The 14,679-nt window shown below is 38.2% G+C and overlaps 1 protein-coding gene across 4 annotated transcripts in view; it reads right to left on the bottom strand.

The window, feature by feature from the left end:
- Positions 1 to 355: 355 nt before the first annotated feature.
- The window catches only part of ENAH (ENAH actin regulator), a 140,442-nt gene continuing 126,118 nt past the window's right edge, over positions 356 to 14,679 (bottom strand). For 2 of the 4 annotated variants that reach the window (XM_055323830.1, XM_055323833.1), the window contains 6 exons: positions 14,111 to 14,159; positions 13,264 to 13,330; positions 10,290 to 10,352; positions 7,080 to 7,158; positions 3,925 to 3,982; positions 356 to 3,323 (listed from right to left, as the gene is read on the bottom strand). In XM_055323830.1, the coding sequence (XP_055179805.1) occupies positions 3,286 to 3,323; positions 3,925 to 3,982; positions 7,080 to 7,158; positions 10,290 to 10,352; positions 13,264 to 13,330; positions 14,111 to 14,159 (354 nt within the window). In that variant the 3' untranslated portion in view covers positions 356 to 3,285. The remainder of the gene's footprint in view (positions 3,324 to 3,924; positions 3,983 to 7,079; positions 7,159 to 10,289; positions 10,353 to 13,263; positions 13,331 to 14,110; positions 14,160 to 14,679) is intronic. The other 2 variants (XM_055323832.1, XM_055323834.1) reach the window with 1 other exon arrangement.

Genomic DNA, 14,679 nt, shown 5'->3' with positions numbered 1-14,679 from the left:
ACTACATAAAGGGAAATAGTAACTGCATGAGTTTTGCTAGTACCTATGCTATAGAACAAAACTGTGTAAAATTAAACCTTTGTCCCTCTCTTGACGATAAGAGTAACCCACTGCACTGAGGCTGGCCGAGGGGACACATAACAGTCATTTCAAACAAACAGTAGACACATAATCACCTCTTCCCTTTCTCTGCATTACTCAGTATTTTTAAGGAAATCTTGAAGGAACAGTGAAGAGCTGTGTAAACTTTAGATTGTGAAGTCAAGGGCTTTTGTGTGGGCTTTTCACATTCAGTAGGACTTATTTTAGAACCGACAGATTATTTCATAGTGTCATCTAAGTGTCACAAACAAGCAACATGTATATACTGCAAGTTTATTTTCAATCACACAAACGAAGTTAGCGTGTAGGAAATTTAAATGAAACAGTATGGTAAAAATAGCAAGAGAACCGAAAAATCTAAAAAGGAAGCACACCTAAAGCATGGGAATCCAACATTCATTAGTGTTTCATCTTCAGTTCTGATTGACACGTGATGCTTGCAAATTCTGAACCAACTGTGAAACCATGATGACTATTCTGGAGAGATTTCAGCACCGGCATTAAGATTTGTACATTCAGTGGGTTTGCAATGGACTGTTGGCCATTTACATAGCGTATAGGACAGATTTGTCATGGGTCAGATCACAGTGTTGAGGAAAGAAGTGCCTTCCTGTAACCAGAAAGGACCCCCTGAACTGCACTCAGCTTCAGACACCCAGCATACAAGAGCAGGAACACCATCGTCATGATGGGTTCCAAGGAGCATCACTTCCATAAAGGAGAGTAACTGAAGCTTCTGCTTCCCATTTTAATTACTGAAATCTCTAACAATGACAAAACTGTCACATAGGACAGTAAATGTGTACAGTGACTGAATCAAACTTCTTGGAAGAACACAGTTAGCAATCTGGGAAAACGCAAACTGATGGAACACAATGTGACCCAGCACTGGTTCTGTCCTGTTACACAGACATCCCGTGAGGATCAGACCAAGGCACGAGACATTTAGTGCATAAACCAATTCCTTTTGAAGATCTAGTGTTTTGCTGTAGTCTTTTATCTGACTTTGGACCACTTGTACCCAGCATTCTATCCTACTAGAGACTAACTTCACTGACAAAATCAAGTGATTTCTCACCAGATTTATAGGGGACTTAAAACACTTATACCATCAAAGTGTTTGCATAACCAAAAGTACAATAATAAAGATCAAAGTGCCTCCTATTTCTTTTAGAAGACGCTACTTTAGAGGCTTGCTGCCGCTTGAATGCCTTTCCTACTCCTAACAATGAACAGTTGATAGAAAACAGAACTGTAGACTTGAATTATGATCGCTCATCCATCACAGATTAATTCTAAAACTGAAGTCTCTACAGAAACAGGAACTATTTTAACAAGGAAAACAATTCCCTCACTCAAATCTTTTTGAATGATAAACTATGCAATCGACAAGCTGTCTGACCAACTGAGGTTACAAAATCTAAAAAGCAGATGAAAATGGATTACTTCTTCAAAATTTTAGTAAAACTTCAGATATCAAAGATTTCAAAGCAAATATGGCACATAACAAGCAGAAATCAAGATGGAGAGCCTGGAGAATTTTTAATGTCCTAAATTAAAAAAAAAAAAAACAAAAAACAAAACTATCCTTGCAACATACAGAATTTCTTCCCTGTTTTAATCTTCACAAGTTTCCGGGGGGGTGGGGGGTGAGGCGTGGATTACACACTGCATGTGTGTACACAACACGCACACACACCCACACCCATGTGGGGGTGAGTGGAGGATCTAGTTCCTTCTTCCCACCACCTGAGTCTTGCTCCATCATGACAAGAAAACCAAGCAGAGCCCCTCGCTGGTCCCCTCTGCCACGTGATGTCTGTGACCTCAGTTGCTGCTGACATTACTACTTCATGTGTTTCCATGTAACAAAATTCAAAAGCAGCTTCCTGGTCAGGAACACGTACCTGAACACCTGTCCAACTGCAGGGCACCTAGGTAGTAATAACTGCCAAATTCAGGGATCAAATTTTTGAGTTCCACAGAACAATGTAATCCATGTGAAGCTCAGAATCATGTTTCAGACCATTGAAATTACTGAAGTTAAAATACGAACAGCTGAAGACATGATGTAAAAGACTGAGTACTTGGTTCTGCTAACATATTTACCAATTAAAGTCACAAAATATTCCTCATTATTATTCATGCAGGTAATTGAGAAAAAAAGACAGTGCAGAAATTAACTTTAAAAGAAAAATTATTCCTTCCCTTCCTCCCACCCCCTATACTCTACAAAATGTTTTCCCTGGGACCAGGCCTTGAAAAGGCCACTACGTATTAGTGTGACATGCATTACTGTCTGCAATTAAAAAAGCTAATTTTGTGGTGGTTGTAATTACATTATAAAAATGTCCACATGCATAAATCTAAAAAAGGTTGAAAACCTACAATAAGTCTACAATATATTGTTTTACATTTGACCACTGGTGTGTGTTATGTAGGAGTCATAGATTTGGTAAAGCATTTTAACAATTTAGGAAGGCATCTAAATCTTTAAATTCTGGACGAATTTTACGTTTTAATCTACAAAATTGCATGAAGGCTAACTCGAGAGACTTCCTATCATTCTAAGATTCCTCAAGCCAGACAACTCATTTTTAGGACACTTTCTTATAAATATCACCCTTTGAAAGCACATACAATTCCATTTGTTCCACATTTTATGATCTTAACCTACACAGGGCTGATCTCCATTACTCACGGAATATCAAATGTGATAGGAAGACAAACCTGAGAGAAACATTTACAATAGTGTAACTTGCTAAATTCTTCATCAGCACTCTCTGAAAACAAACTTCTTAAGCCTTTCTCCTCTTTATTTTAGCAATGGATTGTGAAAAACGTGCGGTTTTGTCTTGACATGAAAATATTTCAAAGCACGGCGATCTTGCCTGATGGGTTTAGTATTTTCTGCATTAATTGTTAAATAGGAACTCTCATCCAACTCTTCCATCCTGTTGAAAAGGTCAGAAAAAAGCAGCAAACTGGGAGGGAAATAGCTTATCGCCAGAGTAATAGCGTCTGAAGGCTTGCAAGTATGTTGGTTTTCCTCCTTCCAACTATTTGTCTCCACTTTCTTCTCACAGCTCACAAAATGTAGGGGTTTGTTGTTAACGGCTGTTGTTCACAGGGGTCTTTCTTCTTTCTCCAGACTAAAGTCCTATTTCTCCTTGGTTTGTTTCTCTACGCAGAATTGGACTTGCTCAGTTCTTGCCTGATCGCTGGGTAGGAAAAGGAAACATAGTTCTAGTAAATACAATGATAAAGTAAAATCAACAAGTGATTCACTCCTAAGAAATCTTAGTGATTGTCTTCAAACTCCCAGTAATAAAAAAAATGAGCTGACCCTGCATCTTCTGCTGCATGGACTTTGTTTTCTTAACACAAAGACAGTACATATATATACACACACACACACACACACACACACACACACACACACACAACACGTATACTTAACTCATTTGCATTCTCCCTTTTGTGCACAAAATAAGAACAAAGACTCTGTAGCCTCAGAACAAGAGAGCAGTAGGGTGGGACATGAGGAGAGGCAATCCAGAGACAAGCCTATTTGCCTGGATTTCCATCTGAAGCTACTCAAACCCTGGTACGTAGGGACCTTGTTTATCACTATTCTTACATAACTTCCATTGTAGGAAGGAGAGGGCTCCTTCCTGACATCCTAAGCCAAATGAAGGACAGGATACTATGCAAAAGTAACTGCTTTATGCCTTGAGTAAGAAACTGGTTATTTATGTGCATTTCCTTAAAAATGGATATTCTTAAACACTACAAAGGCAGCAAATCTGCTTATATACTCACCATCAATGAGCTCTTCTTTTAGCTTTGTTAATTCTTTTCTCATTTCATCTAAAATGTCCTAAAGTATTAGACAGAAAAACATCAGGAATATAGGGGGAAAAATTAATGCTACAAATATTGCTCATATAAAATTTTAAGAATATAAAATATGAAAAACTAATGTAAAACATAAAACTAAAAATAATTCTGCCATCCAGTGAAAGGATTCAGATAACTTCTAGAAAAGATAATAAATAGCTCTGCTTTTTAACCTCATTTTCTGGAAGGAGTCTGAAAGGTGGTGCAAAATGAAACTTCCAAGGAACAAGAGAAGTAAACTAGATAAGCAGATCCTGGTCAATCTGCGATCTGGAAGTATGGAATTCCACATCTGCCCAACTACGCTTCAAGGAATCGAAGATTCCCCTGGAGCTGCAAGGGTGGATTGGGGCCTGCTGGACCTACATGGTATGATATACGGCAGGCTCCAGTCACATGTAGTCACTGAGCACCTGAGATGTGGCCAGTATAAAATGAGATGCACTGTCAGTGTAAAACATACACCTGATTTCAAAGATTTAGTGTGAGGAAACTAATGTGTAATAACTCCTAATTAATTTTAAAATGTTGATTATATTCTGAAATATCGTTTTAGCTATATTAGGTTAAATAAAATGTATTAAAATGAATTTTACCTACTTCTCTTATTTATATGGCTACTAGAAATTTTAAAGTACTTGTGTGATCCCTATTTGTATTTTTTTTAAACATTTTATTTATCAGAGAGAGAGAGAGAGAGAGAGAATGAGAGAGAGAGAGGCAGACACACAGGCAGAGGGAGAAGCAGGATCCCTGTGGGGAGCCCAATGTGGGACTCCATCCCAAGACCCCGGGATCATGACCTGAGCCAAAGGCAGACCCTCAACCACTGAGCCACCCAGGTGCCCCCCATTTGTATTTTAACAATATTGCTCTAGATGCTCCTTCCTCCATGAAAACCACTCTTTCAAATATTCTGCAAAATCTGTATTTATAAGTTCACTCTGAAATAAAGGACAACCCCTTCCCCAAATCTAAAAAAATTACTAAGGACAGGGGCTCCTGGGTGGCTAAGTCATTTGAGAGTCTGACTCCTGATTTCAGCTTGGGTTCCAGTCTCAGGGCTCCACGCTGGGCATGGAGCCTGCAGGAGATTTTCTCCCCTTCCCTATCCCCCAAATTACTGAGAATAGTGTCACATGCCAGCTAGCTAAAAGGGCTGTGACAAGGTGATGAAATTTGAAGGAAGAATAACACCTACCCTTTGGATGGATTAGTTTCTAATATGTTTACCTCCTTTAACACTGCACAGCTCCAGTAAAATTCAATCGCTCTATTTAAGGTTCATTTTCTTAAAAAACTTCTTTTTTTTTCCTTTTTAATGATGTTATTAATTCATGAGACACAAAGAAAGGCAGAGACATAGGCAGAGGGAGAAACAGCCTCCTCACACGGAGCCCGACATGGGACTTGATCCCTGGGACCAGGATCATGTCTAAGCCGAAGGCAGATGTTCAATTGCTGAGCCACCCAGGCATCCCCTTAAAAAGCTTTTCATGTTTAAAATAAGGTTGAAACTACCAATTAATATTAATTCCTCCACTTTACCAATAAGCATACTAACACAGAAATTATTAGTACAGACCATGACATATCCTTATTCAAATTAATATTAAAATGAGCCCGAACATGAAACTTTTCCTTTCTTCTCAACTACTTCAGATAGCGAAGAGTTTATCAGGTTTTCAAGTGTGTGCAAACATCTACTTTAAGGTGTTTTTCAAAAACAGAAAACCATGTTTTAATATACAGGAAAATAAGGGCTTGATCATCAGTGACCTCAAGCTTCCTTTTCAAACTCAATTTAACTTTTCAAATAGTTTTCCAAATAAAAATTAGATTTATCTGAAATTATTCTTAGTATTTCTCTAATTCATCTTTGACTCCTATCACTGCAACATTCTTGGTCCTTTTTTGAACCCCAAACATTTGTTACCATTTAAACAAATGAGTGACTTCATGGGGACAACAGGCTTTGAGGAAAGATCTGGGCTCTGAGCCAAGTAACTCCTCAGAACCTCAGTCACGCAAAATCTGAGTATAAATACTATCCGACAGGATTCCCACAAGGACCAGAAGACAGCACTGTGCTAAGATTCCAGCCAGTGCCTGGCCAGCACGTCATCAAGTGGATCAGTATGAGGTTACAACAGGGACTGGTGTGGTCACTGCTCTCAGAGGCCTCCTGGGGATGACCCTGCTCGCTGCAACTCCTCTGGGCTCAGGTCTTTGAAACTGACGTCTGTCTTACTAAAGTACACTGGCCCTACCTTTCAAATCTTTTTGACACTACCAATTTTTTTTTAAATTATTTTACCTCTTCTGGGAATAAAATATTTTAAAGCCCCACAATCTTCTCGCCTATCAACACTCCTTCCCCTTTGTTTCTGATTATGCACGTGAATAATGCAAAGGTATCCAAAAAAGGACAAGATGCTATTCTTTTTCATAAAGTTGAGATAACTGTTCATATTGTTTGGTTACCTGTTTGTTTCACCATCATGGGCAAGTGCTCACAATTCAATATTCAATACTCTCATTAATGATTCCTTAATGGCCACTGTGCCCTCCCCAACGCTGTAGATTTATACACTTTTGCTGTATTTTCTTGGCATCAATTCTTGGAAGTGAAATTGCTGGGTTCAGAGCTAAGATATTTATTTTTAATGCTTTGTTATTTGTTTTCCCACCTGCTTTCTAGAAAATAAAAGCATATGAGAGTGCCCATCTCCCTCATATTCTTGCCCAAACCAGATACACTGGGTCCATTTTTGCCAAAGTTAAGTGAAAAGTGCAGCCCCATTTTCCTTTACAGTAGTACACGATGCATGTACACGTCAAGCTTATGTTCTACCATTGAACTATTTGCCCCACCATTGCTGGAACTTTACATGAATGTACTGAACCAAAAAATGAAGAGTTAAAGAAAATAATCTAGTACTAATGTCACTGTTTCATTTGTATAAAAATATCTTCACTCTATACTTTTTCCAGAGCATTCAATCTACCGGATACCAGCAAAGAAGCCACTTTTATAGACAAACAAGCACATAGGGAAGTGGCCGTCTGGTGCCTACCTGCTTCAGGCGCTCATAGTCCAGCCCCTCCGTCTGGACGCCATTGGCACTGGGTTGTGATGAAGATGCAGATTTTGGTCTGTACAAATGGAATTACCAGGACAGGTAAATAACACATGGGATGTTTAAGGAGTTCACAAAAAATTGCAAATTTACCAACACCAGAGTTCAGTACTTTCCTCAAAAAACACATTACATTAAAAAGTTAATTGTCAAAGTTGCAGAACTGAATAGAGAACATAAAGTATTTTTCACTTTGCTTAGTACTTCCAGTTACTTGTACAGAAATCAGACAATAGTGACGGGATGATGATGCTTCTTCAGTGAAGGGCAGAAGAGCATGATGCCTGTGCAGGAGGCGGGAGGCGAGGCTGCGCACAGCACACTGACCAGGACGGACCCCCCAGACCAGCTGCAGCATCGAGGCCCAAGGAGGACAATTATGTCCTGAAACTGTGTGGAGCCTACTAAACATCTGTCAGACCAACCGTTAAGATGAATCAGTTAACAAATTCTATGCCTCGGTTTATGGGAAAAAAACATTTTAGTAATAAGCATGATTCATTCTATGTATTTTATGCCATTTCAAGCATCCAAATAATGTTGGGGGAGATAACTAAAAGTATATTCATATCTAACTGGCCGTTTCCAGATGAGGTTTCTATGGAGATGCCACCTAAATGATGTGTTTCCAACTACTTACATAAACTTATTTTGTTTTTTAAAAAAAAAAAAAAGTGGGTGCCTTGGGTGGCTCAGTTAAGTGTCTGACTCTTGTTTTAGCTGGGATTGTGATCTCAGGGTCCTGGGATTGAGCCCCAAGTTGGGCTCCGTGCTCAGTGGGGAGTCTGCTTAGGAGTCTTCCTCCCATCCCCCTGTGCTCCTCCCCTATGCGCATGTACACTCTCTAATACATACATCTTAGAAAAAAAAAAAAAAGGAAATGCCACATAGAAGCAGTTTGCTGATTATTGTACTTTCAGAAGTATAGCTTCCATTAAAACTTCTACATGAAGAAATAAGCCTTAGAAATTAGGTATTTTTAAGCAAAAGTTTCAATATCAAATAAACCAATCATGGCTCCTCTCCAATCCCGGCAGGCAGGGAGAATCTAGAGTCTTAACTGGGCACTCCTCTATGTTGTGGTTTCATATGGTAAGTGGCCATGGATTGAGAGCCACAACTCAATGCAGATGAAAAGAGCTAAGTCATGTATCTTCAAGTGTGCAGAGGACCAATATCACAAATGTGAACCAAGACTTGGTTCAGTAACTTTTCAAAGTTATTATTTCATAACTCTTACAATGCAGATTATACTCCAAACCCATAGGCACTGTTTGTGAGGATGAAATATTCAATTAATTGCTTTAATATCAAACATATGACTGCTTAACAGGTTGTTATACAAAGCAAGTTGACCAGTTTTATTTTTAGGAGACCTCTGCTGCTCTGCTTGTATAAACAAGGGAAATACAACTTCCAGGAAACTTCACTCAATGTGTCCTGAGCTAGGCACTGGGGGGAAAAGAACACTTATTTCTAGGACATATTTCCTTTCCTCTGGAGAGGACCACTGCATCCCCTGGACACAGAGCATGTACAGAGAGCCACGGTGCATGAAAAGCAGGCATTCCAGGCCCAATGTGATCTAGGGACTGCTCCTGATGGTTCACATACTGTGTATTTCATTTACCCACACTGTCTGTTACTGCTCGCCACACCTACACTCTTAATTATTATGCTTTTCTCTTACTTTTCACATTGAAGTGGTATAACCAAATGAATGCTTTTCTCCTAAGCTATGTAACAAATATCCCTGACTTTCACATGAGCAACTATGGTCTACTAACCGACCAGGCAATATTATACGAATATATCCATATTTATTAAATAATACAACACATTATTGTTATATAACAAACGACTGAGGAAACATGCAATTAAGAAACTTTAATTCATGCTAACATGCAATCCTCCACCACCACCACCACCACCATGATAATTAACTAAAGGGGGGAACTTTTCATACTGAAGGAAAGAAGTAATCACCACGTTTTAAAAAAGGTTTATCAACATTATTCTCTCAAGGGGTTCCCCATGGGAAAGCAGCAAGAGAACTGAAAAGATTAACAGCAGAGTATCTCACTGAATGTTATTTTTCTTTGTACTAGCAAATTTTCTAGGTAAGTCTTTTGGTCACAACAATTAAACCACTCTGGAAAAAAGCAGGAAAAATGATTTCACACTTGTAATAAAACATTTTATGCAGATTTAATTGGCTGACAAACTTGTAAAATATTTTAATCATCAATGGCATGAAAATATTTTGGCCAAATGCAGCCTGAAGAACTCCTGACTCACTGCCATAGACACCCCACCACATACTATTTAAGTCATAGCTCCCAGTAGACTTGATGCATATTTTTAAAAATAGGTGCATATGACTTAACATGGGCACATACTGGTTATTTGTAATCTATGGGTTTTCACCATAATTGATTATAAAGTACGAGGGCTTCCCAGGGTTTCTGTGTTACCATAATATTTAAAGCCCCTGTTCCACCAAGTCAATTCTAAATATAAGCTTACACTTGATTTTTAATTGTCAATTTATTTAATTAAGAAAGAAATACATGGTTCTTAATTTTCTTAATTAAAAAAACAGTATTAACAGGACTCATCTTAGAAAACAACCTGCTCAAGATGATAGATGTCAGATTGGTAAAGGCACTCAATCTACTGCACAGTATATAGGAGACACAGACATTCCTCCAGGAATACATTTTTCACAAGTGTGCCTATAACATAGTCCCATGTTCCCCTAACAAACAGAAAATCTTCTACTTTACCTTTTAAAGGCTTTGTCTCATGCTTATAAGGAGAAAAGCCTTTAGAATAAAATACAAAAGCTACAAAGGGCCTGAAGAAGACACAGGTGGCCTCTGACTCCATTCTAGCCTTGTTGATGTGTCCACCATTCATGCTGATCCAACTATAAAATGAGGGCAAGGAAATGAACACTACTAACTTTTCTAATTAAAATTTCTTGGTGTTTTTAAAAAATACTTCTAAATAAACCTATATATGAAAGATTCAATCTTCCTAAGTACTTCCCTTGTGGTGATTACCAATCCAGGTAGAAAAAGCTCAGCCCTATCCTCAATATGTTATTTCAAAGTTTCAAATCACAAAGTCACATCAGGATGATACCTGTGTAATGAATCATAGGACCTGTTGTCAAAAACAATCTGATTTTTCCTTGGAGAATCCCGTCTATGAAGGGGAAAAACCATTTAAAGGGAAATACAATAGAACTTTAAAAAAATAATTCGCACTATATTCCTGTTTTATATAGGTTTGTAGTCATAGCAAAACAATGGAAGGAGTCCATTAACCTTAAAACAATCGTTTTTTTTCCCAATACAAAAGAATGTACTTGGACACTAGTTCTAGTTATGTAAGGATACTCCTTTTGACAATTACAGAGAACAAAAAGGCAATCACAGTGCAGTGACCACTCTTATAGGCTGTAGACATAATAAAAGCTACCTACAAAGTATCAACAAGTATCAAAACACAATAAAAATGACTGTAAGCTTGAAGTAAGCAAAATTAACCCCTCTCAGAAAGAAAGCATATAAACTTTTTTCTGCTTTGAATATAATATCTGTGAGCTCTTACTGAAAACCATATGAAAACTCACAAATTTTCCAATGGTACATTCCAGTCATAGTTTAAAATAATTTTAACTACAACATTCTTGCTTTTATCCTACCATTCGACATCTTCACTTAATAATACAGCATCATGCAGTATCTCCTGTGTATTACAGGGTATTAATCCATCCTACCACTAATATAATCTTAACATGGATGTTCGTAAGAGAATGGAGTACTTTCACCACCCTGCAAGGATGAGGTGTCCGTAAGTAAAAATATCAAGTGGCCAGTACACTGGAATAGGGGAAGGAATAGGGGAGAAAACTTGAGAAGAAAAGCCATACAGTTTAGTCCTTCAAACATACTTTTAAAATCTTTTATGGCTTAAAATTGCTTGGGGTGAACTTTTTAGACATGTAGTGCTGGCTGGATCAAATCTTTTTTTTTTTTTTAATTTTTATTTATTTATGATAGTCACAGAAAGAGAGAGAGAGAGAGAGAGAGAGAGAGAGAGAGAGAGAGAGAGAGAGAGAGAGAGAGAGGCAGAGACATAGGCAGAGGGAGAAGCAGGCTCCATGCACCGGGAGCCCGACATGGGATTCGATCCCGGGTCTCCAGGATCGCGCCCTGGGCCAAAGGCAGGCGCTAAACTGCTGCGCCACCCAGGGTTCCCTGGATCAAATCTATCAAAAGGTATATGAGTGGTTAGGGGAATGATTGGGCATTTCCAAATTTCCATTTCAGGAACGGAGAAGAAAACCACCTACCAGAGCAGAATACGACTATCAATACACTACTGGATAATAAGAACCAATATTCAGTCAACCTAAAGAAAAGTCTTTTTTAAATGGTGATTTTCAGAACACTTATTAAACTTCCTTTAGAAGTCTGAAAAATCTTTCAAAGAGTATTTTTTAAACGAACCCAAACACAGTAAGGAACTTACTCCACTTGGAGAAGCTCCTTCACATCCCTCCATGGACTTAGGGTTAGCTTCAGGGAACCCACTATCAGGAAGGTAGGAATGAAGAGTAGACACAAGAGAAAGATTCTTCCCTGTCACTTTATGTCTTCAAAAGACACATGGAGCATCACACTTCTGTGCTCTGATGTGCACTTGATAAATCAGGCTTCAAAATGTGCTAGTGGAGAAAGTCTGTAAAAACTACTTGAGATGCACTGGAAGGCCACATCAATCAGATATCTGATAAACATTAATGTGCAATTTTTCTACTCTATCGAAAACATGTCCACCAAAAGCAATTCCTGCATTTTCTCCCAAAATGAAATACATTCACCTTTTAGCCACTGAGAAACTAAAAGCTTCCATACAGTCGAAAAGGCTGTTTCTTTGAGGAACTTTAACTGTCATCACCAAATCTTTCCTGTCAGCACACAGAACCACTTAAAAACAAATCCAAATTTAGATTTAGGCTAACAGGAACAGACCTGTGACAATGTGAGGTCTGTCCTTGTATTTTTCTTTATTAGTTTTCTATTATCAGAGTCAAATTTGCTTTTAAGGTAGGCAAAAATAAGGCAAACAGCTCAGAAATAAAAGGCCAAAACCTTTTTAGTCTCTAGACGCAGTACCTTTTTTCTGAAAAAAATGTAAGCCCTCTAAGCTGCCTCATAAATCAGGAAAAAGTTTCATCTATATTCAAGACCTGATATACAAATTTAGTTATGGCAATAAAATATGCCTAGGTAAGAAACGCTAAATTTGCTAAGACCATGCCCTCATGGCCACCTGGTAGAAACAGAAATTAACTCATCTTGTTTCTGGACACTATCTTTTCTAAGTTTATTAAAACTAGAAGTGTCAACTGAGAGAGAAATCAATCTTCCTACTTCACCAATTCCAAACTTTAGGCTTTATTTTGCTCTCTCTTCAACAGTGCAGGAATTTTTGTCCGGCTGCTTTTATAAATTTCTTTTAAAAATTACATTTATAAAATGAAGGATGTCACTGAGATGAGAGAAATGTGAATATATTATAAAATATTATTGTTCAAACTTAAATTTTTTGAGTGATAATGGTACTGGGGTTACACAAGAAGACATCCCAGGTCTTAGAGAAAATGCTGAAGGATTCAGGATAAAGGAGCACATATTTGTTCTTTCTGACTCTCCAGAGGAACATGTATAGAAGTACAGGTAAGAGCTCAAGCCAGTGTGGCAAAACTCGGAACTGGAAAATCTGGGTGATAAGCATATATGGGTATTTGCCTCCTATTCTCTCAACTTTTCTACAGTTTTGAGTTTTTCAAAATAAAAAAATTGGGAGGAATGAAAGCTATCTTAAAACTTTAGACAACCTGGCAAACAGCATCTGTTGGAATTCAGACAATCACTAGGGAAAATACAATGGTGCTCAGTGGTTTCCAGCCACTGAGTAGTAGGATTACAGGTTTTATCTGCTCCTTTGTACAATTTCAAGTTTACCATTTAAGTTTTTCTATGATGAAAATGTAGTTGTTCATTTCTTTTTAGATACATGTGTAGTATGATTTAGATACACATACCTGGAGATAACAGGTGACTTGCTGCCATTCATTGTATTTGTTCTTTCCCAAGGTTTTCTTGTTGGTTCTTTAAAAATAGGGAACATAAGTTATGAAATATTCTATGTGCTCCCAGACTTATTTATTGTAAAACAAATGACAAAATACTAAGTAACATTATACACATTTATGTAGTAATACAGATGAAAAATTTAATTAAAATCTATAAGGATTCTAATTTGTACAACTCTCAGACCTTAAAGTGAAAAGAAATTAATAAGCGAATGTGACAAGCCACCCTGGGAAAGTCACAGATAGCGAAGCCTAAGACCCTGGAAGCCCACAAACCAGGAGGTACATGGTCTCTCTAAAGAAGCAGGGCTCCGTATTAGATAAGTTCTCAGCTTGGGGTCCAGATTAGCTTCAGGGAGTGCACGAGTGAAATTATGAGCAAATCTGTATAAAAATATGGCCAACCCCTCTTGGGAGAGAGGGAGGAATCAGCTCTTTAACTTCTGAATGGTGACCTTAATTTACAATGGAGTTCTACACTACCTGTGTTCTTAGTAACAGCATATATATTAATTTTGGCTTCTGGAAGAAAGACAAAACTATTATAGTAAGCAGTTCATGAATCAGAGAATTTTTCATCAGAGTAAATCAACAATCCGGTCTAAGTCCTATTTAGAGGAAAAACAATTCACAAAGTCACAATAATTTTAACCACAATAATCAAAATATTGAATAGTCACCATTCAATAATGAGAATGTGAGTTTCTTGGCAATGGATTTTATTGGCAAATGGAGTTGAGAAGTATTAGTATTTCAAGACGGTTCATAAAGGTTAAAATAGATCTCCTAAACTTACCGGGTGTACTTGTCGATGAGGCCTTAGAAATTACAGGCTCTGAATCTTCCTAAATATATAGAAACACTCATTAATCACACAGACTCAACGGCTTACACTCTTCATTTCCAATACTCCTGCTCCATTTCCTACTGTGTCCTTCATCAGCCTTTCCCTAGACTTTCCTATCCCCCACAGTCCCTATCCTTGTGCAACCTCCCTGAGTGGCACTGGCCACTGCTACTGAGCCAGATGTCAGAGGCAGGTGGGAGGACGGGCACTGAAGCCCAAATGCAGCAGGGAGCAAGGAGACTGCTTGTCAAGCACTAGCATGTGGAGCAGATAAAGCGCAGCTGACCTGGGGCTCCTTGGGGAACATTTTAAAACCCTTGGTTTAGTCTCTAATTCCTTCATTTTCAATGCAAGGCAACTGACCCCCTAAGAGATTCAGAAAATCTAGTGAAGGTACAGCATTCACTCAACAGGTCTGACTGAGCATTTCCCCCACGAATCCATATGCCCAACCCACCACGCAAGAATGCTATTAAAAATTGATCCATCATGCTCAAATAAGCCATTTTTAATGTGAA

The sequence above is a fragment of the Nyctereutes procyonoides genome, unplaced genomic scaffold, assembly GCF_905146905.1.
Source record: "Nyctereutes procyonoides isolate TBG_1078 unplaced genomic scaffold, NYPRO_anot_genome, whole genome shotgun sequence".
Lineage (NCBI taxonomy): Eukaryota > Metazoa > Chordata > Mammalia > Carnivora > Canidae > Nyctereutes > Nyctereutes procyonoides.
Note: the sequence above shows the minus strand (reverse complement) of the source record. Positions and strands in the feature narration are given on the sequence as shown.